The sequence below is a fragment of the Salmo salar genome, chromosome ssa10 (assembly GCF_905237065.1).
Source record: "Salmo salar chromosome ssa10, Ssal_v3.1, whole genome shotgun sequence".
NCBI lineage: Eukaryota > Metazoa > Chordata > Actinopteri > Salmoniformes > Salmonidae > Salmo > Salmo salar.
This window is the reverse complement of record NC_059451.1, coordinates 125,765,362-125,792,935: the sequence shown is the minus strand read 5'-3', so window position 1 is coordinate 125,792,935 and position 27,574 is coordinate 125,765,362. Positions and strand designations below refer to the sequence as shown.

Below are 27,574 nucleotides of genomic sequence, written 5' to 3'. Positions count from 1 at the left end.
GATGATGGTGGTGATGATGGTGATGATGATGGTGGTGATGGTTTGATGATGGTGGTGGTGATGGTGGTGATGATGGTTTGATGATGGTGGGGATGATGATGTTGGTGGTGGTGATGATGATGGTGATGGTGATGGTTTGATGATGGTGGTGATGATGTTGGTGGTGATGATGGTTTGATGATGATGAATGTGGTTATGTCCAGAAATACCCCAGAGACTCACAATGTGGTTACGTCCAGAAATGCCCCAGAGACTCACAATGTGGTTACGTCCAGAAATGCCCCAGAGACTCACAATGTGGTTACGTCCAGAAATGCCCCAGAGACTCACAATGTGGTTACGTCCAGAAATGCCCCAGAGACTCCAAATGTGCTTGTTGTTATTCAAGATCATCGATAAACAAAGTGGATGAATTTTAACTGCTTCTTCAATCAGTAAATGCAGACATTGGATGTGTCACTGAAACTTGGGCCCACGAAAATATCACAGATTGTCATAAGGGACAGACCAAGGCGCAGCGGGTATAGTGCTCATCTTCTTTCTTTATTTAGAGAGAACACTCAAACAAAATAAACAACGACCAAACAGTTCCGTAAGGCACGTAGGCTAAACAGAAAACAACCACAAACCCACAGGAGAAAAGGGCTGCCTAAGTATGGTTTCCAATCAGAGACAACGAAAGACACCTGCCTCTGATTGGAAACCATACTCGGCCACACATAGAAAACGAACATAGAAAATGAAAACTAGAACAAATCCCCTCTAAATAAACCAACCCCAAAACACACAAAAACAACACCCCCTGCCACGCCCTGACCCTACTACAATGACAAATGACCCCTTTACTGGTCAGGACGTGACACAGATGAATCTCTTTTCATACAAGACTATCAGCTGTTCAGAAATGACAAGTCCAGAGAGGGGATGAGAGGAGGAGGGATGGCTATGTATGTGAACCACAGTATGCAGACAGAGAGAACAACTGACCTAGAGAAAGAGGAATTTGAGTGTGTGGCTTCAGCTCTGTCCTAAACGACTCCCCAGCTCAGTTTCAAATCTGTTAGTGGGAGTTCTCTACCATCCACCATGGACACATGACAAAACTCTCCTCACATGACAAAACACTTCAGCAGAACACTGGGATCATCTCATCAACACTGTCCATGTGATCAGGAAGTCCTCTCCTCACATGACAAAACACTTCAGCAGAACACTGAGATTATCTCATAAACACTGTCCATTTGATCAGGATGTCCTCTACCCAAATGGGTCTCAATCCTGTGTGGATACTTTAATCACCTGCCCATCAAAATGCTGACAAACTCCAATCCAGACATGAAAGAAGTGGTCAAAGACAAGACCAGAAGGCACTCCATCTTAGATCTGATCATTACCAATCTGGGACTCCATCCTAGATCTGATCATTACCAATCTGGGACTCCATCCTAGATCTGATCATTACCAATCTGGGACTCCATTCTAGATCTGATCATTACCAATCTGGGACTCCATCCTAGATCTGATCATTACCAATCTGGGACTCCATCTTAGATCTGATCATTACCAATCTGGGACTCCATCCTAGATCTGATCATTACCAATCTGGGACTCCATTCTAGATCTGATCATTACCAATCTGGGACTCCATCCTAGATCTGATCATTACCAATCTGGGACTCCATCCTAGATCTGATCATTACCAATCTGGGACTCCATTCTAGATCTGATCATTACCAATCTGGGACTCCATCTTAGATCTGATCATTACCAATCTGGGACTCCATCTTAGATCTGATCATTACCAATCTGGGACTCCATCCTAGATCTGATCATTACCAATCTGGGACTCCATCCTAGATCTGATCATTACCAATCTGGGACTCCATCTTAGATCTGATCATTACCAATCTGGGACTCCATCCTAGATCTGATCATTACCAATCTGGGACTCCATCCTAGATCTGATCATTACCAATCTGGGACTCCATCTTAGATCTGATCATTACCAATCTGGGACTCCATTCTAGATCTGATCATTACCAATCTGGGACTCCATTCTAGATCTGATCATTACCAATCTGGCACTCCATCCTAGATCTGATCATTACCAATCTGGGACTCCATCTTAGATCTGATCATTACCAATCTGGGACTCCATCCTAGATCTGATCATTACCAATCTGGGACTCCATCCTAGATCTGATCATTACCAATCTGGGACTCCATCTTAGATCTGATCATTACCAATCTGGGACTCCATCTTAGATCTGATCATTACCAATCTGGGACTCCATTCTAGATCTGATCATTACCAATCTGGGACTCCATCCTAGATCTGATCATTACCAATCTGGGACTCCATCCTAGATCTGATCATTACCAATCTGGGACTCCATCTTAGATCTGATCATTACCAATCTGGGACTCCATCCTAGATCTGATCATTACCAATCTGGGACTCCATCCTAGATCTGATCATTACCAATCTGGGACTCCATCCTAGATCTGATCATTACCAATCTGGGACTCCATCCTAGATCTGATCATGACCAATCTGAAGAATCACTACAGCACCCCCAATGTACTTCCTCCTGTCAGATCCAGTGATCATAATGTCTGATGTTCTCCCCAAACACAACATCAGAAGGGAGAAGCAAGGTGAAGCGGAAAAAAGGACATCTGGTAACCTAGAACAGAAAGGAGGCCTTGGCACTGAGCCCACGTTAGGCGTGTGGGCCTGATGGCATTCCAGCCTGGCTACTAAAAGAGCAAAAGATCTAGCCCCTGTCATCACACACATTATTAACACCACCTACTGGCAGGGGACTGGTCCAGCTGTATGAAAGACTCACAATGTGTTCCAGACCTAAAGTGTCAAACCCAATGAGTGACTGGAGATCCATCTCTCTAACTTCATGCCTTGAAAAACAACAGTTTTATCTGAGTGCACAAATCAGTATGCCTACCTCCCAAAGTCCAGCACTACTAGAGCCCTTGTGAAAGACACACTCCTGGCTGACAGCTGCAGACTACTGTAGCTCTGCTGGAGTTACTTTTATAGATAACTTTGACACCTTCTGGAAACAGAAGTGGAGGAGAGATTGACTTCATCACTGCTTGTATTTATGAGAGGTATTGACATGTTGAATGCACCGAGCTGTCTGTCTAAACTACTGGCACACAACTCAGACAACCATGCATATCCCACAAGACATGCCACAAGAGGTCTCGTCACAGTCCCCAGGTCCAGAACAGACTATGGGAGGCACAGAGTACTACATAGAGCCATGACTACATGGAACTCTATTCCACATGCAAGCAGTAAAATTAGATTAAAAAAAACAGATTAAAAAAACACCTTATGGAACAGCGGGACTGTGAAGCAACACAAACATGGGCACACACACACACACACACACACACACACACACACACACACACACACACACACACACACATGGATTTAGTACAGTAGATATGTGGTAGTGGTGGAGTAGGAGCCTGAGTGCACACAGTGTGTTGGGAAATCTGTGAATATATTGTAATGTTTTAAAACTGCATAAACAACCTTAATTTAGCTGGACACCAGGAAGAGTAGCTACTGCCTTGGCAGCAGCTAATGGGGATCCATAATAAATACAAATACAGACTCCAGAAAACCAACAATGGAGAGGGTGTTACTTGCTGATATGTCCAAAGCCCTTGAACGAGTATATCACGCAAAGCTCCTGCAAAAACTGTCTTTCCAAGGTTACTAGCCTGGCTCCACAGCTACACCACCAGAAGAAGACAGAGGGTGATGGTTACTAGCCTGGCTCCACAGCTACACCACCAGAAGAAGACAGAGGGTGATGGTTACTAGCCTGGCTCCACAGCTACACCACAGGAAGAAGACAGAGGGTGATGGTTACTAGCCTGGCTCCACAGCTACACCACCAGAAGAAGACAGAGGGTGGTGGTTACTAGCCTGGCTCCACAGCTACACCACAGGAAGAAGACAGAGGGTGATGGTTACTAGCCTGGCTCCACAGCTACACCACAGGAAGAAGACAGAGGGTGATGGTTACTAGCCTGGCTCCACAGCTACACCACAGGAAGAAGACAGAGGGTGATGGTTACTAGCCTGGCTCCACAGCTACACCACAGGAAGAAGACAGAGGGTGATGGTTACTAGCCTGGCTCCACAGCTACACCACAGGAAGAAGACAGAGGGTGATGGTTACTAGCATGGCTCCACAGCTACACCACAGGAAGAAGACAGAGGGTGATGGTTACTAGCCTGGCTCCACAGCTACACCACAGGAAGAAGACAGAGGGTGATGGTTACTAGCCTGGCTCCACAGCTACACCACCAGAAGAAGACAGAGGGTGATGGTTACTAGCCTGGCTCCACAGCTACACCACAGGAAGAAGGCAGAGGGTGATGGTTACTAGCATGGCTCCACAGCTACACCACCAGAAGAAGACAGAGGGTGATGGTTACTAGCCTGGCTCCACAGCTACACCAAAGGAAGAAGACAGAGGGTGATGGTTACTAGCCTGGCTCCACAGCTACACCACCAGAAGAAGACAGAGGGTGATGGTTACTAGCCTGGCTCCACAGCTACACCACAGGAAGAAGGCAGAGGGTGATGGTTACTAGCCTGGCTCCACAGCTACACCACAGGAAGAAGACAGAGGGTGATGGTTACTAGCCTGGCTCCACAGCTACACCACAGGAAGAAGACAGAGGGTGATGGTTACTAGCCTGGCTCCACAGCTACACCACAGGAAGAAGACAGAGGGTGATGGTTACTAGTCTGGCTCCACAGCTACACCACAGGAAGAAGGCAGAGGGTGATGGTTACTAGCCTGGCTCCACAGCTACACCACAGGAAGAAGACAGAGGGTGATGGTTACTAGCCTGGCTCCACAGCTACACCACAGGAAGAAGACAGAGGGTGATGGTTACTAGCCTGGCTCCACAGCTACACCACCAGAAGAAGACAGAGGGTGATGGTTACTAGTCTGGCTCCACAGCTACACCACCAGAAGAAGACAGAGGGTGATGGTTACTAGCCTGGCTCCACAGCTACACCACAGGAAGAAGACAGAGGGTGATGGTTACTAGCCTGGCTCCACAGCTACACCACCAGAAGAAGACAGAGGGTGATGGTTACTAGCCTGGCTCCACAGCTACACCACAGGAAGAAGACAGAGGGTGATGGTTACTAGCCTGGCTCCACAGCTACACCACAGGAAGAAGACAGAGGGTGATGGTTACTAGCCTGGCTCCACAGCTACACCACAGGAAGAAGACAGAGGGTGGTGGTTACTAGCCTGGCTCCACAGCTACACCACAGGAAGAAGGCAGAGGGTGATGGTTACTAGCCTGGCTCCACAGCTACACCACCAGAAGAAGACAGAGGGTGATGGTTACTAGCCTGGCTCCACAGCTACACCACAGGAAGAAGACAGAGGGTGATGGTTACTAGCCTGGCTCCACAGCTACACCACAGGAAGAAGAAGACAGAGGGTGATGGTTACTAGCCTGGCTCCACAGCTACACCACAGGAAGAAGACAGAGGGTGATGGTTACTAGCCTGGCTCCACAGCTACACCACAGGAAGAAGACAGAGGGTGATGGTTACTAGCCTGGCTCCACAGCTACACCACCAGAAGAAGACAGAGGGTGATGGTTACTAGCCTGGCTCCACAGCTACACCACAGGAAGAAGACAGAGGGTGATGGTTACTAGCCTGGCTCCACAGCTACACCACAGGAAGAAGACAGAGGGTGATGGTTACTAGCCTGGCTCCACAGCTACACCACAGGAAGAAGACAGAGGGTGATGGTTACTAGCCTGGCTCCACAGCTACACCACAGGAAGAAGACAGAGGGTGATGGTTACTAGCCTGGCTCCACAGCTACACCACCTGAAGAAGACAGAGGGTGATGGTTACTAGCCTGGCTCCACAGCTACACCACCAGAAGAAGACAGAGGGTGATGGTTACTAGCCTGGCTCCACAGCTACACCACCAGAAGAAGACAGAGGGTGATGGTTACTAGCCTGGCTCCACAGCTACACCACAGGAAGAAGACAGAGGGTGGTGGTTACTAGCCTGGCTCCACAGCTACACCACAGGAAGAAGGCAGAGGGTGATGGTTACTAGCCTGGCTCCACAGCTACACCACCGGAAGAAGACAGAGGGTGATGGTTACTAGCCTGGCTCCACAGCTACACCACCAGGAAGAAGACAGAGGGTGATGGTTACTAGCCTGGCTCCACAGCTACACCACAGGAAGAAGACAGAGGGTGATGGTTACTAGCCTGGCTCCACAGCTACACCACAGGAAGAAGACAGAGGGTGATGGTTACTAGCCTGGCTCCACAGCTACACCACAGGAAGAAGACAGAGGGTGATGGTTACTAGCCTGGCTCCACAGCTACACCACAGGAAGAAGACAGAGGGTGATGGTTACTAGCCTGGCTCCACAGCTACACCACCAGAAGAAGACAGAGGGTGATGGTTACTAGCCTGGCTCCACAGCTACACCACAGGAAGAAGACAGAGGGTGATGGTTACTAGCCTGGCTCCACAGCTACACCACAGGAAGAAGACAGAGGGTGATGGTTACTAGCCTGGCTCCACAGCTACACCACCAGAAGAAGACAGAGGGTGATGGTTACTAGCCTGGCTCCACAGCTACACCACAGGAAGAAGACAGAGGGTGATGGTTACTAGCCTGGCTCCACAGCTACACCACCAGAAGAAGACAGAGGGTGATGGTTACTAGCCTGGCTCTGTCCTGTATAACTGTCCTGTATAATTTTCCGTATGAGGCGCCGGTGAAAACGCCGCTCTACCCACTGCCATCAGATTGTATAACTGTCCTGAGTAACTGTCCTGTGTAACACCGCTCTACCTGCTATCAGACTGTATAATAACTCTAGCTCTGAAAAATGATTTTTTTTCCAATCACATTTTAATATTTCAATTTCAATCAGGAAAAATGTCCTGTAATGTTTCAAGAGTTTCAAGTGTATTCTTTTCATCTCACATATTATGTGTTATGGATTTTAAATGAGGGTTATGCAATTATTAGTCATGTTTTATCTGTGAGCAAGAATAAATACACTCAAACTCAATGATGGTGGTGATGATGATGATATTTATTGGAGTGTCCATGACATTAAATCCCTCCAGCCCACAGTTCTGTCAAACTACTCCAATACTGACACCATTGTCACTCAGGTAGGTTTTAACGAACTGAGGGAGGACTGCAAACTTTTTTATACACCATCGATAGCACAGGGAAGAGAATAACTTTCTCTGGCACCTCCCGTTCTATCGATGAGGTTCAGAATGTTTCAGCCGACTCTTTGCCCTGAAGGAGTATGCGAAGAAACATTGCAATGACAGGAATGTCTCTTTTTATAACGATTTAGATTTGCTGTTGGAGCAACCAACACTTTTTAAAAGAGACCGGATTCACACTAACTGCAAGGTTTTCAGGTTTATTTCCAGTAACATCAAACTGTTTTAGAGACTGACAGACAGGGTCTGGTAGTGCTCCTACCCAGCAACATCAAACTGTTTTAGAGACTGACAGACAGGGTCTGGTAGTGCTCCAGTCCCAGCAACATCAAACTGTTTTAGAGACTGACAGACAGGGTCTGGTAGTGCTCCAGACCCAGCAACATCAAACTGTTTCAGAGACTGACAGACAGGGTCTGGTAGTGCTTCCACCCCAGCAACATCAAACTGTTTCAGAGACTGACAGACAGGGTCTGGTAGTGCTCCTACCCAGCAACATCAAACTGTTTCAGAGACTGACAGACAGGGTCTGGTAGTGCTCCAGTCCCAGCCACATCAAACTGTTTTAGAGACTGACAGACAGGGTCTGGTAGTGCTCCATTCCCAGCAACATCAAACTGTTTTAGAGACTGACAGACAGGGTCTGGTAGTGCTCCAGACCCAGCAACATCAAACTGTTTCAGAGACTGACAGACAGGGTCTGGTAGTGCTTCCACCCCAGCAACATCAAACTGTTTCAGAGACTGACAGACAGGGTCTGGTAGTGCTCCTACCCAGCAACATCAAACTGTTTCAGAGACTGACAGACAGGGTCTGGTAGTGCTCCAGTCCCAGCCACATCAAACTGTTTTAGAGACTGACAGACAGGGTCTGGTAGTGCTCCATTCCCAGCAACATCAAACTGTTTTAGAGACTGACAGACAGGGTCTGGTAGTGCTCCAGTCCCAGCAACATCAAACTGCTTTAGAGACTGACAGACAGGGTATGGTAGTGCTCCAGTCCCAGCCACATCAAACTGTTTTAGAGACTGACAGACAGGGTCTGGTAGTGCTCCAGTCCCAGCAACATCAAACTGTTTTAGAGACTGACAGACAGGGTCTGGTAGTGCTCCAGTCCCAGCAACATCAAACTGTTTTAGAGACTGACAGACAGGGTCTGGTAGTGCTCCAGTCCCAGCAACATCAAACTGTTTCAGAGACTGACAGACAGGGTCTGGTAGTGCTCCAGTCCCAGCAACATCAAACTGTTTCAGAGACTGACAGACAGGGTCTGGTAGTGCTCCATTCCCAGCAACATCAAACTGTTTTAGAGACTGACAGACAGGGTCTGGTAGTGCTCCATTCCCAGCAACATCAAACTGTTTTAGAGACTGACAGACAGGGTCTGGTAGTGCTCCAGTCCCTGCAACATCAAACTGTTTTAGAGACTGACAGACAGGGTCTGGTAGTGCTCCAGTCCCAGCAACATCAAACTGTTTCAGAGACTGACAGACAGGGTCTGGTAGTGCTCCTGTCCTCCCTGTCAGAAAAACCAACAGAGGACTTGGAAAGCATACCAACTCCTGTAGAAATGGCACTGTGGTTATTGTGAGTAACCTAATTTATGTTCCTCCATTATGATATTCTATGAGAGCAACTTGGCATACATAACAAAGCAATTAAAAATGCCAGACAGGCTGATTTTTCTAACTTGATCACTATTAATCAGAATAATTAGAGTGCTCTTCTCGACAATTGATGGCCTGATGAATCCTACCCCGGCAAACTACGTGAAATTTCTTCCACATCTAAATGTGATGAGTGTCTCACCAGCCTTTACTTTGACTCCTCCTGCCCAGCTCAGATGTTCGATGTCGCCGGCCTTCTAGCTGCTGCCGAACCTACTGCTGGCAAATGCCCTTCACTCATCAACCCAGGACTTTAGCCGTACCCTTATCCTACTCCTCCTCTGTTCCTCTAGTGATATAGAGGTTAACCCAGGCCCTGTAGACCCCAGTACCATGCCTATTCCCCAGGTGCTATCATTTGTTGACTTTTGCAACCGTAAAAGCCTTGGTTTCATGCATGTTAACATCAGAAGCCTCCTCCTTAAGTTTGTTTTATTCACTGCTTTAGCACACTCCGCCAACCCTGATGTCCTAGCCGTGTCTGAATCCTGGCTTAGGAATGCCACCAAAAATTCTGAAATTTCCATCCCCAACTTCAACATCTTCCACCAAGATATAGCTGCCAAAGGGGGAGGAGTCGCAATCTACTGCAGAGATAGTCTGCAGAGTTCTGTCATACTATCCAGGTGCCCAAACAGTTCAAGCTTCTACTTTTAAAAATCCACATTTCCAGAAATAAGTCTCTCACTGTTGCCGCTTGTTATAGACCCCCCTCAGCCCCCAGCTGTGCCCTGGACTCCATATGTGAATTGATTGCCCCCCATTTATCTTCAGAGTTTGTACTGTTAGGTGACCTAAACTGGGATATACTTAACACCCCGGCCGTCCTACAATCTAAGCTAGATGCCCTCAATCTCACACAAATTATCAAGGAACCTACCAGGTACAACCCTAAATCCGTAAACACGGGCACCCTCATAAATATCAATCTGACCAACCTGCCCTCTAAATACACCTCTGCTGTCTTCAACCAGGATCTCAGCGATCACTGCCTCATTGCCTGCGTCCGTAATGGTTCCGGGGTCAAATGACCACCCTCATCACTGTCAAACGTTCCCTAAAACACTTCAGTAAGCAGGGCTTTCTAATCGACCTGGCCCGGGTATTGACCTCATCCCGTCAGTAGAGGATGCCTGGTTATTCTTTAAAAGCACTTTCCTCACCATCTTAAATAATCATGCCCCATTCAAAAAAATGTAGAACTAAGAACAGATATAGCCCTTGTTTCACTCCAGACTTGACTGCCCTTGACCAGAACAAAAACGTCCTGTGGCGTACTGCATTAGCATCGAATAGCCCCCGCGATATGCAACTTTTCAGGGAAGTTTGGAACCAATATACACAGTCAGTTAGGAATGTAAAGGCTAGCTTTTTCAAACACAAATTTGTATCCTGTAACACAAATTCCCAAAAGTTTTGGGAGACTGTAAAGTCCATGGAGAATTTGAGCACCTCCTCTCAGCTGCCCACTGCACTGAGGATAGGAAACACTGTCACCACCGATAAATCCACGATAATGGAGAATTTCAATAAGCATTTTTCTACGGCTGACCATGCTCTCCACCTGTCTACCCCTACCCCGGTCAACAGCTCTGCACCCCACGCAGCAACTTGCCCAAGCCCCCCCCCGCTTCTCCTTCACCCAAATCCAGATAGCTGATGTTCTGAAAGAGTTTAAGTCATCCTGAACAAATGTGTGGTTCCCCCAAATTCGTGAGCATCCTGAAGCACCTACATGACTTGGTGGCAGTCTACAATCCTCCTCATTCCCTGTAAAAGTGGGCGTGAAGCAGGGGTTTGGCTCTCGTCACATTTAACCTCTTCCTGGCAGCAGTCACTCTCCTCTCCCTCAACTCCCTTGATGAAGGAGACGGGGTCTATCTACAGTTCCGCCTTTTCAGGGGCCTGCAAGTGGTTCACAAGAACCCTGTTTGGACACTGTTAACTAACCTCCAGACGAGTTTCAATGCCATACAACTCTCCTTCCGTGGCCTCCAACTGCTCTTAAATGCAAGTAAAACTAAATGCATGCTCTTCAACCGATCGCTGCCCGCACCTGCCCACCCGTCCAGCATCACTACTCTGGACGGTTCTGAATTAGAATATGTGGACAACTACAAATACCTAGGTGTCTGGCTAGACTGTAAACTCTCCTTCCAGACTCACATTAACCTGTTGGGTCTAGGGGGCAGCATTTGCACGTCTGGATAAAAAAAATGTACCCGATTTAATCTGGTTACTAATCCTACCCAGTAACTAGAATATGCATATACTTATTATATATGGATAGAAAACACTCTAAAGTTTCCAAAACTGTTTGAATGGTGTCTGTGAGTACAACAGAACTCATTTGGCAGGCAAAACCCTGAGACATTTTCTGACAGGAAGTGGATACCTGATGTGTTGTATTGACTTTAAACCTATCCCATTGAAAAACACAGGGGTTTAGGAATATTTTGGCACTTCCTATTGCTTCCACAAGATGTCACCAGCCTTTACAGAGTGTTTTGAGTCTTCTGGAGGGAGATCTGACCGAACAAGAGCCATGGAACGATGATGGCCCATTAGACACCTTGCGCGCGAGTTCATGTTGGGTACCCTCGTTCCAATATGTTATAAAAGAGTATGCATTCGTCCACCTTGAATATTATTCATGTTCTGGTTAAAAAAGGCCCTAATGATTTATGCTATACAACGTTTGACATGTTTGAACGAACGGAAATATATTTTTTCCCCTCGTTCATGACGAGAAGTCCGGCTGGCTTACATCATGTGCTAACGAGACGGAGATTTTTGGACATAAATGATGAGCTTTTTTGAACAAAACTACATTCGTTATGGACCTGTGATACCTGGAAGTGACATCTGATGAAGAGAATCAAAGGTAATGGATTATTTACATAGTATTTTCGATTTTAGATCTCCCCAACATGACGTCTAGTCTGTATCGCAACGCGTATTTTTCTGGGCGCAGTGCTCAGATTATTGCAAGGTGTGATTTCCCAGTAAGGTTATTTTTAAATCTGGCAAGTTGATTGCGTTCAAGAGATGTAAATCTATAATTCTTTAAATGACAATATAATATTTTACCAATGTTTTCTAATTTTAATTATTTAATTTGTTACGCTGACTTGACTGCCGGTTATTGGAGGGAAACGATTTCCTCAACATCAATGCCATAGTAAAACGCTGTTTTTGGATATAAATATGAACTTGATAGAACTAAAAATGCATGCATTGTCTAACATAATGTCCTAGGAGTGTCATCTGATGGAGATTGTAAAAGGTTAGTGCATCATTTTAGCTGGTTTTATGGTTTTGGTGACCCTGTCTTTGACTTGACAAAACATTACACACAACTCTTGTAAATGTACTGTCCTAACATACTCTAAATTTATGCTTTCGCCGTAAAACCTTTTTGAAATCGTAAAACGTGGTTAGATTAAGGAGATGTTTATCTTTCAAATGGTGTAACATAGTTGTATTTTTGAAAAATTTGAATTTTGACATTTATTTGGATTCAAATTTGCCGCTCTTGAAATGCACCTGCTGTTGATGGAGTGCACCACGGGTGGCACGCTAGCGTCCCACCTAGCCCCAAGAGGTTAAGCGTCTCCAATCCAAAATGAAATCTAGAATCAGCTTCCTATTTCGCAACAAGCATCCAGCACTCATGCTGCCAAACATACCCTCGTAAAATTGACTATCCGACCATATCCTTGAACTCGACGATGTCATTTACAAAATAGCTTCCAACACTCTACTCAGCAAATTGGATGCAGTCTATCACAGTGCCATTCATTTTGTCACCAAAGCCCCATATACTACCCACCACTGCGACCTGTATGCTCTTGTTGGCTGGCCCTCGCTTCATTCTCGTCACCAAACCCATTGGCTCCAGGTTATCTATAAGTCTTTGCTAGGTAAAGCCCCGCCTTATCTCAGCTCACTGGTCACCATAGCAGCACCCACCCGTAGCACGCGCTCCACCAGGTAAATTTCACTGGTCAACCCCAAAGCCAATTCCTTCTTTGGCCGCCTTTCCTTCCAGTTCTCTGCTGCCAATGACTGGAACGAATTGCAAAAATCACTGACTATGTTTTTTTTTTTCTCCTTTGCACCCCAGTATCTCTACTTGCACATTCATCTTCTGCACATCTATCACTTCAGTGTTTAATTGCTAAATTGTAATTACTTTGCCACTACGGCCTATTTATTGCCTTACCTCCCAAATCTTACCTCATTTACACACACTGTATATAGACTTTTTCTATTGTGTTATTGACTGTACGTTTGTTTATTCCATGTGTAACTCTGAGTTGTTGTTTGTGTGTCACTTCTTTGCTTTATCTTGGCCCTGTTGCAGTTGTAAATGAGAACTTGTTCTCAACTGGCCTACCTGGTTAAATAAAGGTGAAGAAAAAAATAACTTTCCGCAACATTCACGAGCTCCTGCAGCGATGCAGCATTCTCTGTATGCACAGTTTTCCATTGGCCTCCAGGAAACACCCAGAAAACTGAGGTCATCAACCCATCTTCCATTAACCCTAACCCATCCTCTGTTAACCCTAGCCCATCCTCAGTTAACCCTAACCCTAGCCCATCCTCAGTTAACCCTAGCCCATCCTCAGTTAACCCTAACCCATCCTCAGTTAACCCTAACCCTAACCCATCCTCAGTTAACCCTAACCCATCCTCAGTTAACCCTAACCCTAACCCATCCTCAGTTAACCCTAACCCATCCTCAGTTAACCCTAACCCATCCTCAGTTAACCCTAACCCATCCTCAGTTAACCCTAACCCATCCTCAGTTAACCCTAACCTATCCTCAGTTAACCCTAACCCATCTTCCATTAACCCTAACCCATCCTCAGTTAACCCTAATCCATCCTCTGTTAACCCTAACCCTAGCCCATCCTCAGTTAACCCTAACCCTAGCCCATCCTCAGTTAACCCTAACCCATCCTCAGTTAACCCTAACCCATCCTCAGTTAACCCTAACCCTAACCCATCCTCTGTTAACCCTAACCCATCCTCAGTTAACCCTAACCCATCCTCAGTTAACCCTAACCCATCCTCTGTTAAAACCCTAACCCATCCTCAGTTAACCCTAACCCATCCTCAGTTAACCCTAACCCATCCTCTGTTAAAACCCTAACCTATCCTCAGTTAACCCTAACCCATCCTCAGTTAACCCTAACCCATCCTCTGTTAAAACCCTAACCCATCCTCAGTTAACCCTAACCCATCCTCTGTTAACCCTAACCCATCCTCAGTTAACCCTAACCCATCCTCAGTTAACCCTAACCCATCCTCTGTTAAAACCCTAACCCATCCTCTGTTAAAACCCTAACCCATCCTCAGTTAACCCTAACCCATCCTCTGTTAAAACCCTAACCCAAACCATCAGCATGGAGGCAACCCTGGCAAGTCGACAACTTCGCTTGGTGGGCCATGTGATCAGGATGCCCCACCTACCACGACATGTCCTCTATGGCAGAAGACCATCTCAAAGAGACTCTCAGGAAGTGTCAAATGAAACCTGGGGACCTCGAGTCAGCTGCAGCTGAGCGTTCACTTTGGAGCTTGCTATGTAACGGAGTTAACCACCTGGAATCACAACATACCCACCATAGAGATGTGTTATGCCAGCACAGGCCCCACCATACTTCCACATATTCTCCAGATTCAATCTCCAGATTCATTATCCAGATTCAGTCCCTAACATGTCCCAGCTGTGGCAGAACATGCAGCTCCCGGATTGGGCTTCACATTCACCTGCAATGGCATCGCCACCGAGAGCAGTAGCCATATCCTTTCCATAACCCACCCCCGGAAGCTACATTACATACGGCAACTATGAACTGCCATAAGTAAGTAAGGTGGTGATGATGGTGATGAAGGTGTGTTACCTCAGGGCAGGTAGGACAGCTGATGCGTCGACAGGACAGCTTGTATCTTCGAACGGCTCCTTCCTCCACTGAACACGTGCAGTGAGTACAGAGATCCACCATCAGACTCTCCTCCGCCTACGCACACACGCGCACACACACACACACACACACACACACACACACACACACACACACACACACACACACACACACACACATCACACACACACACACACATATCACACACACACACACACACACACACACATCACACATCACACACACACATCACACATCACACACACACATCACACATCACACACATATCACACACACATAACACACACACACACACACACACACACACATATCACATCACACACACATACACACACAGAAAATACATGTGTATGAATATGAGTGAGTCTGTGTGTGTGTGTGTGTGTGTGTGTGTGTGTGTGTGTGTGTGTGTGTGTGTGTGTGTGTGTGTGTGTGTGTGATATGTGTGTGTGTGTGTGTGTGTGTGTGTGTGTGTGTGTGATGTGTGTGTGTGTGTGTGTGTGTGTGTGTGTGTGTGTGTGTGTGTGTGTGTGTGTGTGATGTGTGTGTGATGTGTGTGTGTGTGTGTGTGTGTGTGTGTGTGTGATATGTGTGTGTGATGTGTGATATGTGTGTGTGTGTGTGATGTGTGTGTGTGTGTGTGTGTGTGTGTGTGTGTGTGTGTGTGTGTGTGTGTGTGTGTGTGTGATATGTGTGTGTGTGTGTGTGTGTGTTGTCCTACTCCTATCACAGTGTGGTTGAGGACACAGGCATCTTGAGGAGCTGCAGATAAAGAGACAGATAGTTCTGGTGTTATTCAGTCAAGACGTCTCAGTTGTTTCATGTTTAATACACTGGAATACATCATAGATCAGTGAACAGAAATTGAGGAAAGGGAGTGAATACTTGTCTGTCAACTTAGCTCTAAAAAAATTTGTGTTCTGTTCTGCTGTTTGTTGCTAAATAGAGGCCTCTTCTGGTTTAACATTGAAACTGCAGAATGGACTGTGTGTGTACCACAGTGGCAGCGTGGGCAGCAGTCGGATGTGTCACAGCGTAGCTCGCTTCCCAGGGGACAGGAGGGGGGGTCTAGTGACGGACAGCTGACGTTGGAGTGGGTGATGAAAACCTCTCGCTCTCCCACCAACACACACTGACGCTCCACACACACATCCTCCGCAGACCGCCACACCTCCCCCAACTAGAGAGACATAAACACATCACACACAAAATATCAAACACACACACACACACACACACACACACACACACACACACACACACACACACACACACACACACACACACACACACACACACACACATCCTGTCTCTCAACCGGACCTGCTGTTTGACCATGTCTCTCTCTGCTGGACCTGTTGTCTTGACCTCTGAATGTTAGGCTATGAAAATCCATCTGACATTTACTCCTGAGGTACTGACCTGTTGCACCCTCTATAACCACTGTGATTATTGTTAGAACCTGCTGGTCATCTATGCATGTTTGATTGTTCTTGAAGAACAATCTGGCCTTACTGGCCATGTCCTTCTATAATCTCCTCCTGGCACCCCTCAGAGCCTAGTTCCTCTCTAGGTTTCTTCCTAGGTTCCTGCCTTTCTAGGGAGTTTTTCCTAGCCACGGTGCTTATACATCTGCATTACTTGCTGTTTGGGGTCTTAGGCTGGGTTTCTGTACAGCACTTTGTGACATACAGTGTCTTGAGAAAATATTCACCCCCTTGGCATTTCTCCTATTTTGTTTCCTTACAACCTGGAATTAAAAGAGATTTTTTGGGGGGTTGTATCATTTGATTTACACAACATGCCTACCACTTTGAAGATGCAAATATGTTTTATTGTTTTATTGTGAAACAAACAAGAAAACTTGAACGTGCATAACTATTCACCTCCCCAAAGTCAATACTTTGTTGAGCAACCTTTTGCAGCAATTACAGCTGCAAGTCTCTTGGGGTATCTCTATAAGCTTGGCACATCTAGACACTGGGATTTTTGCCCATTCTTCAAGGCAAAACTTCTCCAGATCCTTCAAGTTGGATGGGTCCTGCTCTTATACAGCAATCTTTAACTTCTTTGGGCTAGGGGGCAGTATTTTCACATCCGGATAAAAAACTTACCCGATTTAATCTGGTTACGACTCCTGCCCAGTAACTAGAATATGCATATAATTATTGGCTTTGGATAGAAAACACCCTAAAGTTTCTAAAACTGTTTGAATGGTGTCTGTGAGTATAACAGAACTCCTATGGCAGGCAAAAACCTGAGAAGGTTTCATGCAGGAAGTGGCCTGTCTGACAAGGTGTTGTTGTTGCTTCTGTGTATTGAAGAGTCAGGATCTTAGCTGTAACGTGACATTTCCTAGGGCTCCAATAGGCTCTCAGAGCCCGGGAAAAACCTGAACGATGACGAGGCAGCCTCAGGCTGAAACACATTATCGCCTTTTCCAAGTGGCCCATCAGAGGACAATGGAATTAGGCGCGTGCCCGATTCGACCCCGTGCAGTATTTTCCTTCGGCTGTTTAGCTAATTGCAGATTCCTGGTCGGAATATTATCGCTTTTTTACGAGAATAATGGCATAAAAATTGATTTTAAACAGCGGTTGACATGCTTCGAAGTACGGTAATGGAATATTTAGAAATGTTTTGTCACGAAATGCGCCGTGCGTGCGACCGTTATTTACCATTTCGGATAGTGTCTAGAACTCACGAACAAAACGACGCTGTTTGGATATAACGATGGATTATTTGGGACCAAACCAACATTTGTTATTGAAGTAGAAGTCCTGGGAGTGCATTCTGATGAAGAACAGGAAAGTTAAGACCATTTTTGTTATAGTAAATGGGATTTTGGTGAAGGCTAAACTTGCCGGGTGTCTAAATAGCTAGCCCTGTGATGCCGGGATATCTACTCAGAATATTGCAAAATGTGCTTCATCCGAAAAGCTATTTTAAAATCGGACATATCGAGTGCATAGAGGAGTAATGTATCTATAATTCTTAAAATAATTGTTATGCTTTTTGTGAACGTTTATCGTGAGTAATTTAGTAAATTGTTAGTAAATTCCCCGGAAGTTTGCGGGGGGTATGCTTTTTCTGAACGTCACATGCTAATGTAAAAAGCTGTTTTTTGATATAAATATGAACTTGATTTAACAAAAAATGCATCTTTTGTATAACATAATGTCCTAGGTGTGTCATCTGATGAAGATCATCAAAGGTTAGTGCTGCATTTAGCTGTCTTCTGGGTTTTTGTGACATTATATGCTAGCTTGAAAAATGGGTGTCTGATTATTTCTGGCTGTGTACTCTGCTGACATAATCTAATGTTTTGTTTTCGTTGTAAAGCCTTTTTGAAATCGGACAGTGTGGTTAGATTAACGAGAGTCTTGTCTTTAAATAACTGTAAAATAGTCATATGTTTGAGAAATTGAAGTAATAGCATTTCAAAGGTTTTGAAAATCGCGCCACAGGATTCAACTGGCTGTTACGTAGGTGGGACGAATTCGTCCCGCCGGTCCCATAGAGGTTAAGTCATACCACAGATTCTCAATTGGATTGAGGTCTGGGCTTTTACTAGGTCATTCCAAGACATTTAAATGTTTCCCCTTAAACCACTCGAGTGTTGCTTTAGCAGTATGCTTAGGGTCATTGTCCTGCTAGAAGGTGAACCTCCATCCCAGCTTAAATCTCTGGAAGACTGAAACAGGTTTCCCTCAAGAATTTCCCTGTATTTAGCACCATCATTCCATCAATTCTGAACAGTTTCCCAGTCCCTGCAGATGAAAAACATCCCCTCAGCATGATGCTGCCACCACTATGTTTCTTTGTGGGGATGGTGGTCTCGGGGTGCTGAGAGGTGTTGGGTTTGCGCCAGACATCACGTTTTCCTTGATGGCCAAAAAGCTACATTTTAGTCTCATCTGACCAGAGTACCTTCTTCCATATGTTTGGAGAGTCTCCCACATACCTTTTGGCGAACACCAAACGTGTTTGATTATTTTTTTCTTTAAGCAATGGCTTTTTTCTGGACACTCTTCCGTAAAGCCCAGCTCTGTGGAGTGTATGGCTTAAAGTGGTCCTATGGACAGATACTCCAATCTCCGCTGTGGAGCTTTGCTGCTCCTTCAGGGTTATCTTTGGTCTCTTTGTTGCCTCTCTGATTAATGCCCTCCTTGCCTGGTCTGTGAGTTTTGGTGGGCGGCCCTCTCTTGGCAGGTTTGTTGTGGTACCATATTTTTTCCATTTTTTAATAATGGATTTAAGAGTGCTCCGTGGGATGTTCAAAGTTTGAGATATTTTTTTATAACTCAACCCTGATCTGTACTTCTCCACAACTTTGTCCCTGACCTGTTTGGAGAGCTCCTTGTTCTTCATGGTGCCGCTTGCTTGGTGGTGTTGGAGACTCTGGGGCCTTTCAGAACAGGTATATACATACTGAGATCATGTAACAGATCATGTGACACTTAGATTGCACACAACTGGACTTTATTTAACTAATTATGTCACTTCTGAAGGTAATCGGTTGCACCAGATCTTATTTTGGGACTTAATAGCAAAGGAGGTGAATACATACGCAAACACCACTTTTCCGTTTTACATTTTTTTCAACTTTTTTGAAACAAGTAATTTTTTTCATTTCACTTCACCAATTTGGACTATTTTGTGTATGTCAATTACATGGAATCCAAATAGAAATCAATTTAAATTACAGGTTGTAATGCAACAAAATAGGAAAAACGCCAAGGGGGTGAATACTTTTGCAAGGCACTGTATACTGATGTAAAAAGGACTTTATAAATAAATGTGATTGATTGATTGACCTCTCTGAGTCGTCCGTCTGTCTGTGAGTCTCCAGGTGTCTGTCCATCTGTCTCCACACAACTGGTCTTCCTGCAGCTCCCACAACACTCACTGTCCGACCGCTGGTACACTGAGCCCTACACACACACAAATCAAATAAGTCATTTTATTTGTCACATGCACTGAACACAACTGGTGTAGACTTTACCAGAAATACTTGTTTACTAGCCTTTCCTAACGATGCAGAGATTAAAAATAATACAAGACAAGTAAAATACAATACACAAGAATGGAGCTATATACAGGAAGTACCAGATCAATGTGGAGCTGTATACATGAAGTACCAGATCAATGTGGAGCTGTATACAGGAAGCACCAGATCAATGTGGAGCTGTATACAGGAAGCACCAGATCAATGTGGAGCTGTATACAGGAAGTACCAGATCAATGTGGAGCTGTATACAGGAAGCACCAGATCAATGTGGAGCTGTATACAGGAAGTACCAGATCAATGTGGAGCTGTATACAGGAAGTACCATATCAATGTGGAGCTGCATACAGGAAGTACCAGATCAATGTGGAGCTGTATACAGGAAGTACCAGATCAATGGGGAGCTATATATAGGACGTACCAGATCAATGTGGAGCTATATGCAGGAAGAACAAGTACCAGATCGACATGGAGGTATATATACAGGAAGTACCAATACCAGATCAATGTGAAGCTATATACAGGGAGTACCAGATCAATGTGGAGCTATATACAGGGAGTATCGGAGCTATATACAGGAAGTACCAGATCAATGTGGAGCTATAAACAGGAAGTACCAGTACCAGATCAATGTGGAGCTATATACAGGGAGTACCAGTACCAGATGAATGTGTGTAATGAAAGGGGGGGAAATGTGTGTAATGTATAGTGTGTGTAAAGTATAGTGTGTGTAAAGTATAGTGTGTGTAATGTATAGTGTGTGTAATGTATAGTGTGTGTAAAGTATAGTGTGTGTAATGTGTGTAATGTATAGTGTGTGTAATGTATAGTGTGTATAATGTGTGTAATGTATAGTGTGTATAGTGTGTGTAATGTATATGTAACGGTCGTCGTATATACTGGACCAAGCGCAGCGGGTTGAGTGCTCATTTTATCTTTTATTTAGAACACTTAATTAACAAAACAAGAAAACATACGAACGAACAGTATTGCTAACACAGCAGTGCAACAACAACTTCCCACAAGGGACAGGTGAAAACAGGGCTACCTAAGTGTGACTCTCAATCAGCAACAACGATGTACAGCTGTTCCTGATTGAGAGCCATACCTGGCCAACACAAAGAAATACACAACATAGATAGAGCATAGAAATACACAACATAGAACATAACCAAAACCCCCGAATACTCTAAACAAACACCCCTCTACATAAACACATATATCAACAAACCCCGAACCACATAAAACAAACACCCCCCTGCCACGTCCTGACTAAACTACAATAACAAATAACCCCTTTACTGGTCAGGACGTAACAGTACCCCCCCCCCAAAGGTGCAGACCCCGGATGCACCTCACACAAAAATGAAACACAAAAATAAACCCCCCAAACTAAAGGGAGGGTGGCTACCGTCACCGACAGTTCCCGTGCTACACCCCCCCTCCCCAAACCTCCTACTGTGGAGGTGGCTCAGGCTCTGGCCTTAGTCCCCCACCTAACCTGTCCACCCCCGCTGAATACTTCAGGCTGGAGCACGTCGCTGTAGACCTCGAGCAGAAGGGCGACTCTGGGAGCTCTGGACTGTAGTGCGACTCTGGGAGCTCCGGACTGTAGGGCGACTCTGGCTGCTCTGGTTCTGGACTGTAGGGCGACTCACTCGGTTCCGGACTGTAGGCCGTCTCACTCGGTCCCGGACTGTGGGCCATCTCTAGACGGGGCACTGTCGCCGGACACTCTGGATGGGGCACTGTCGCCGGACACTCTGGACGGGACACTGTTGCCGGAAGCTCTGGACAGGACACTGTTGCCGGACGCTCTGGATGGGGCACTGTTGCCGGAAGCTCTGGATGGGGCACTGATGCCGGAAGCTCTGGATGGGGCACTGTTGCCGGAAGGTCTGGACGGGGCACTGTTGCCGGAAGCTCTGGATGAGGCACTATTGCCGGAAGCTCTGGATGGGGTACTGTCGTCGGAAGCTCTGGACGGGGACTGCGCACTGAAAGCCTGATGTGTGGGGCTGGTAGTGGAGGTACCAGACTGGAGACACGCACCCCAAGGCTAGTGCGAGGAGCAGGAACAGGACGAGTTGGACTGGGCTGACGCACTGGAGGCCTGGTGCGTGGTGCTGGCTTTGGATGTGCCAGACTGGATACATGCACCTCAGGGCTGGTGCGAGGAGCGTGAACAGGATACACTGGGTCATGAATGCGCACTGGCGGTCTCGAGCGCAGTACTGGCACCACCCTTACTGGCTGGATGCCCGCTTCCCCCTGGCAAATGCGGGGCACTGGCACCGCGCACACCGGCCTGTGAATGCTCGGCCTCGACGCCGTGCGCATCACCCCATAGCACAGGGCCTGACCAGTAACAAACTGCCTCCGATAAGCACGGGGAGTTGGCTTAGGTCTTAACCCTGGCCCAGCCAAACTACCCGTGTGCCCCCCCCAATTTTTTTTATTGGGGCTGCCTCTAAGGCTTAAATGCCAACCGTGTACCAATATAACAGTCCCGGTCCACTCCAGCCTTCCTCCATGGTCCAGCCCCGTCCAGAATTTCGTCCCATGTCCATGATTCCCCAAAGTCCATATAATTCATCTGCTGCTCCTTACCCCACTGCTTGGTCCGTTTGTGGTGGGAAGTTCTGTAACGGTCGTCGTATATACTGGACCAAGGCGCAGCGGGTTGAGTGCTCATTTTATATTTTTTAGAACACTTAATTAACAAAACAAGAAAACGTGCGAGCGAACAGTATTGCAGGCTAACACAGCAGTGCAACAACAACTTCCCACAAGGGACAGGTGAAAACAGGGCTACCTAAGTATGACTCTCAATCAGCAACAACGATGTACAGCTGTTCCTGATTGAGAGGAACCAGGCCAACACAAAGAAATACACAACATAGATAGAGCATAGAAATACACAACATAGAACATAACCAAAACCCTGGAATACTCTAAACAATCACCCCTCTACATAAACACATATATCAACAAAACCCGAACCACATAAAACAAACACCCCCTGCCACGTCCTGACCAAACTACAATAACAAATAACCCCTTTACTGGTCAGGACATGACAGTATAGTGTGTGTAATGTATAGTGTGTGTAATGTATAGTGTGTAATGTATAGTGTGTGTAGTGTATAGTGTGTGTAATGTATAGTGTGTGTAATGTATAGTGTGTAATGTATAGTGTGTGTAATGTGTGTAATGTATAGTGTGTGTAATGTGTGTAATGTATAGTGTGTGTAATGTATAGTGTGGGTAATGTATAGTGTGTATAGTGTGTGTAATGTATAGTGTGTGTAATGTATAGTGTGTATAGTGTGTGTAATGTATAGTGTGTATAGTGTGTGTAATGTATAGTGTGTGTAATGTGTAGTGTGTGTAATGTATAGTGTGTAATGTATAGTGTGTGTAATGTATAGTGTGTATAGTGTGTGTAATGTATAGTGTGTGTAGTGTGTGTAATGTATAGTGTGTATAGTGTGTGTAATGTATAGTGTGTGTAATGTATAGTGTGTGTAACGTATAGTGTTTATAGTGTGTGTAATGTATAGTGTGTTTATTGTATAGTGTGTAGTGTGTGTAATGTGTAGTGTGTGTATTGTGTAGTGTGTAGTGTGTGTAATGTATAGTGTGTGTAATGTGTAGTGTGTGTAATGTATAGTGTGTGTAATGTATAGTGTGTGTATTGTATAGTGTGTAGTGTGTGTAGTGTGTAGTGTGTGTAATGGGACACAGAGCGATGTGCAGGTTAGTTTGTGTATATATAGTCACCAGAGGACAGGAGTGGTCACAGACAGGTGGGACACACTGAGCGATGTGCAGGTTAGTGTGTGTGTCCTGTTGATGGGTGCAGCTGCATTTCTCACAGCCCTCTTCCCATTGGCTCCCCACACGGTAGACCACGCCTCCTACCACACACACCTAAAGGAACAGAGAAACATTAGAGGAGTAAACACACACACACACACACACACACACACACACACACACACACCTGGTCAGGCAGGCAGGCGGTCTCGGTGCAGCCACAGTCATTGGTGGAGGAGGAGGTGATGAATCCAGGAGGACAGGAGTGGGTGGTGTTATGACAGTCACACACACACTGGTACGAATCACAGCACTGCGTCTGTTTAACGGACAGCCGGCGGTTGGTGGAACAAGCAGGTGGAACCTGGAGAGAACACTCCTCTTTCTTACAGGCTGAGAGAGAGAAAGAGAGTGAGAGAGAGAGAGAGAGAGAGAGAGAGAGAGAGAGAGAGAGAGAGAGTGAGAGAGAGTGAGTGTGAGTGAGAGAGAGAGAGAGAGAGAGAGAGAGAGAGAGAGAGAGAGAGAGAGAGAGAGAGAGAGAGAGAGAGAGAGAGAGCGAGAGTGGTAACGCGTTTGCAAGCAGTTGCTACCGACGCCACTTGCAGCATCAACCGAGAGTTAAAGTGTGTGTAATGTAAGGGAATGCCTGAGAGCTTGAAAGGTGTTTTGGACACTACAATGAACACTATAAACACTACAAAGTTAGCAAGGCCCCTGAACTCTCGTGTAGTTTCTGCATTATGCAATGATATGGGCAGTGTCATGACGTTGGCCTGTGGGTAAGGTTTATGACCCCCCATAAATACCTTTCTCCCTTCCCTCTCTCTCTGACTCTACTGAAGGACTCTTGAATAGCCTTTGTTAAACATAGAGAGTCTGGTAACATCAAACGGTGGGGGGAAAGGAACCATATTTCAGTAATAGAACCAGTTGAAAATATGCGTTGGTACTTAATGAATATGATGTCAGTTCGGTTGTCATCTGAGACATTATGACTGATGACAGGACGACATAAACTGTACCTGGGAAAGTCTACACATTCTAGTTATCAGATTCACATGGAATTGTTGTGCAATTTAAATGTTTGAATATGAAACTATTTGTGAAAAGATGAAATGTAATTTTAGCTTCCAAATGAGAGAATTGGGTTTTCATAAGGTTAGAGCCCTGCTCAATCAGTGGCCCGCCCCTGTGAAGAGACATGGGTTATAAACTATGAAACACACCCTTCTCTCCCTCCACTATATAAGCCCTTGACGAAAATGTAACCTTCTGTTCCGAGGACGAAAGGACAACCGTCCATACGTTAAAAAGGACTAACATGTCAACTACAGAACTAAGCCAACCTCAGCGTGAGCTTTGGTTGTGAATGGTATAAACTCTGAACTCTTATTCACTAAAGAAGTGAGACATCCTAGCTGTTGAGTTAGCAACAGCAGCTGTGAACGTGGGCTAGGAAAGGACGGACGGCATATCCAATCTAACACACAACGAAGATACCACAACATATGCAATTTACCACCAGAGACATTCTTCCGAGGACAGCATGATCTCTGTTGGGCAACACGACCAGTATCTATGACCAACCTATCGAAGCGCAGCTCAGAGTAAATATTTATTGCATTTCCCTTTTCCAAATGGGCGGTAATTTAGAATGCATAAGATACTGTATTTACCAAAGCTTAGCTTCTCCCTTTGTTCCTCAGTCTTCCCGCTATTTGTGTAACAAGCCATCATACAGGTTCCGTCCACCAGGGGCGTTTTCTGTATGACATAATTTGCATTCTGTGTATATGTAATTCTGTGTGATTAGTTAGATATTTAGTAAATAAATAATTAAACCCAATTTTGTATTGCTGATTCAACTTGTTAGCCAGGGTTCGTGAAGATAACCAAGAGTTTATAACTTTCAGATGAGACTGAAATAAGGTGACGGATAATATTGACTGCTATTGATGTACAATATTACTAGGTCTTTAAGAGTTTATTCGTAAGATAACAGCTCTATATACACTCTTTCGTGGTGCCCCGACTTTGTAGTTAATTACATTTACATGATTAGCTTAATCAGGTAATTTTAATTACAGAGAGAGGATTTTATAGAATAGCATGTCATATCACTTAATCCGGCATAGCCACAGGGTGTGCTTCCCTGTGGCTCAGTTGGTAGAGCATGGTGTTTGCAACGCCAGGGTTGTGGGTTCGATTCCCACGGGGGGCCAGTACGGGAAAAAAAATAAAAAAAACGTATGAAATGATTTGAAATGTATGCATTCACTACTATAAATTGCTCTGGATAACAGCGTCTGATAAATGACTAAAATGTAAATGTAAAAATGACAGCAGCGACCATGTAATGCTTTTACAACATACTCGCTAGTTATCAACGGGCAAAGTATTCACAAGTTTTTTTTAAACTGAGAGACGGGTTTAAAGTTTTCTTTACTGACCATAATTTTCACTTGTTTGACCGCTTGCATGATAACGAGTTTCTCACACGACTGGCCTATCTGGGTGATGTTTTTTCTCGCCTGAATGATCTTAATCTGGGATTACAGGGACTCTCCGCAACTATATTCAACATGCGGGACAAAATTGAGGCTATGATTAAGAAGTTGGAGCTCTTTTCTGTCTGCATTAACAAGGACAACACACAGGTTTTTCCATCATTGTATGATTTTTTGTATGCAAATTAACTCAAGTTTACGGACAATGTCAAATGTGATATAGTGAAGCACCCGAGTGAGTTGGGTGCGCAATTATGCAGGTACTTTCCTGAAACGGACGACACAAACAACTGGATTCATTATCCCTTTCATGCTCTGCCTCCAGTCCATTTACCGATATCTGAACAAGAGAGCCTCATCGAAATTGCAACAAGCAGTTCTCTGAAAATATAATTTAATCAGAAGCCACTGCCAGATTTCTGGATAGGGCTGCGCTCAGAGTTTCTTGTCTTGGCAAATCGCGCTGTTAAGACACTGATGCCCTTTGCAACCTCGTACCTATGTGAGAGTGAAATAATCTGTCTGTAAACAATTGTTGGAAAAATGACTTGTGGCATGCACAAAGTAGATGTCCTAAACGACTTGCCAAAACTATAGTTTGTTAACAAGAAATTTGTGTAGTGTTTGAAAAATGAGTTTTAATGACTCCAACCTAAGTGTATGTAAACTTCCGACTTCAACTGTATATATATATATATATATATATATATATATATATATATATATATATATATATACACACAGTGGGGCAAAAGAGTATTTAGTCAGCCACCAATTGTGCAAGCTCTCCCACTTAAAAAGATGAGAGAGGCCTGTAATTTTCATCATAGGTACACTTCAACTATGACAGACAAAATGAGAAGAAAAAAATCCAGAAAATCACATTGTAGGATTTTTAATCAATTTATTTGCAAATTATGGTGGAACATTTTTGAATTTAAAAAGAAAATATTCTCCATAAATGATCACTCACACAAGTGAACAAAAACCAACGTCCGTTCAGATATTCAGATAGTCAGAAAGTCAGAGAGTGAGAACGTCAGATAGTCAGATAGTCAGATATCCAGATAGTCAGATACTAAGATAGTCAGCTATCCAGATATCCAGATAAACAGATATCCAGATAGTCAGATATCCAGATAGTCAGATATCCAGATATACAGATAGTCAGATATCCAGATATCTAGATAGTCAGATATCCAGATATGCAGATATCCAGATATCCAGATATCCAGATAGTCAGATATCCAGATATCCAGATAGTCAGATATCCAGATAGTCAGATATCCAGATAGTCAGATATCCAGATAGTCAGCTATCC

At 44.9% G+C, this 27,574-nt stretch overlaps 1 protein-coding gene across 1 annotated transcript in view; it reads right to left on the bottom strand.

Moving 5' to 3' along the window:
• The window catches only part of vwf (von Willebrand factor), a 168,686-nt gene that overhangs the window by 26,082 nt on the left and 115,030 nt on the right, over positions 1 to 27,574 (bottom strand). Inside the window, exons 44-49 of the mRNA XM_045688600.1 lie at positions 23,934 to 24,139; positions 23,711 to 23,860; positions 19,737 to 19,853; positions 15,916 to 16,099; positions 15,641 to 15,681; positions 14,878 to 14,994 (exon numbers count right to left, since the gene is read on the bottom strand). Coding sequence (XP_045544556.1) covers positions 14,878 to 14,994; positions 15,641 to 15,681; positions 15,916 to 16,099; positions 19,737 to 19,853; positions 23,711 to 23,860; positions 23,934 to 24,139 — 815 coding nt within the window. The remainder of the gene's footprint in view (positions 1 to 14,877; positions 14,995 to 15,640; positions 15,682 to 15,915; positions 16,100 to 19,736; positions 19,854 to 23,710; positions 23,861 to 23,933; positions 24,140 to 27,574) is intronic.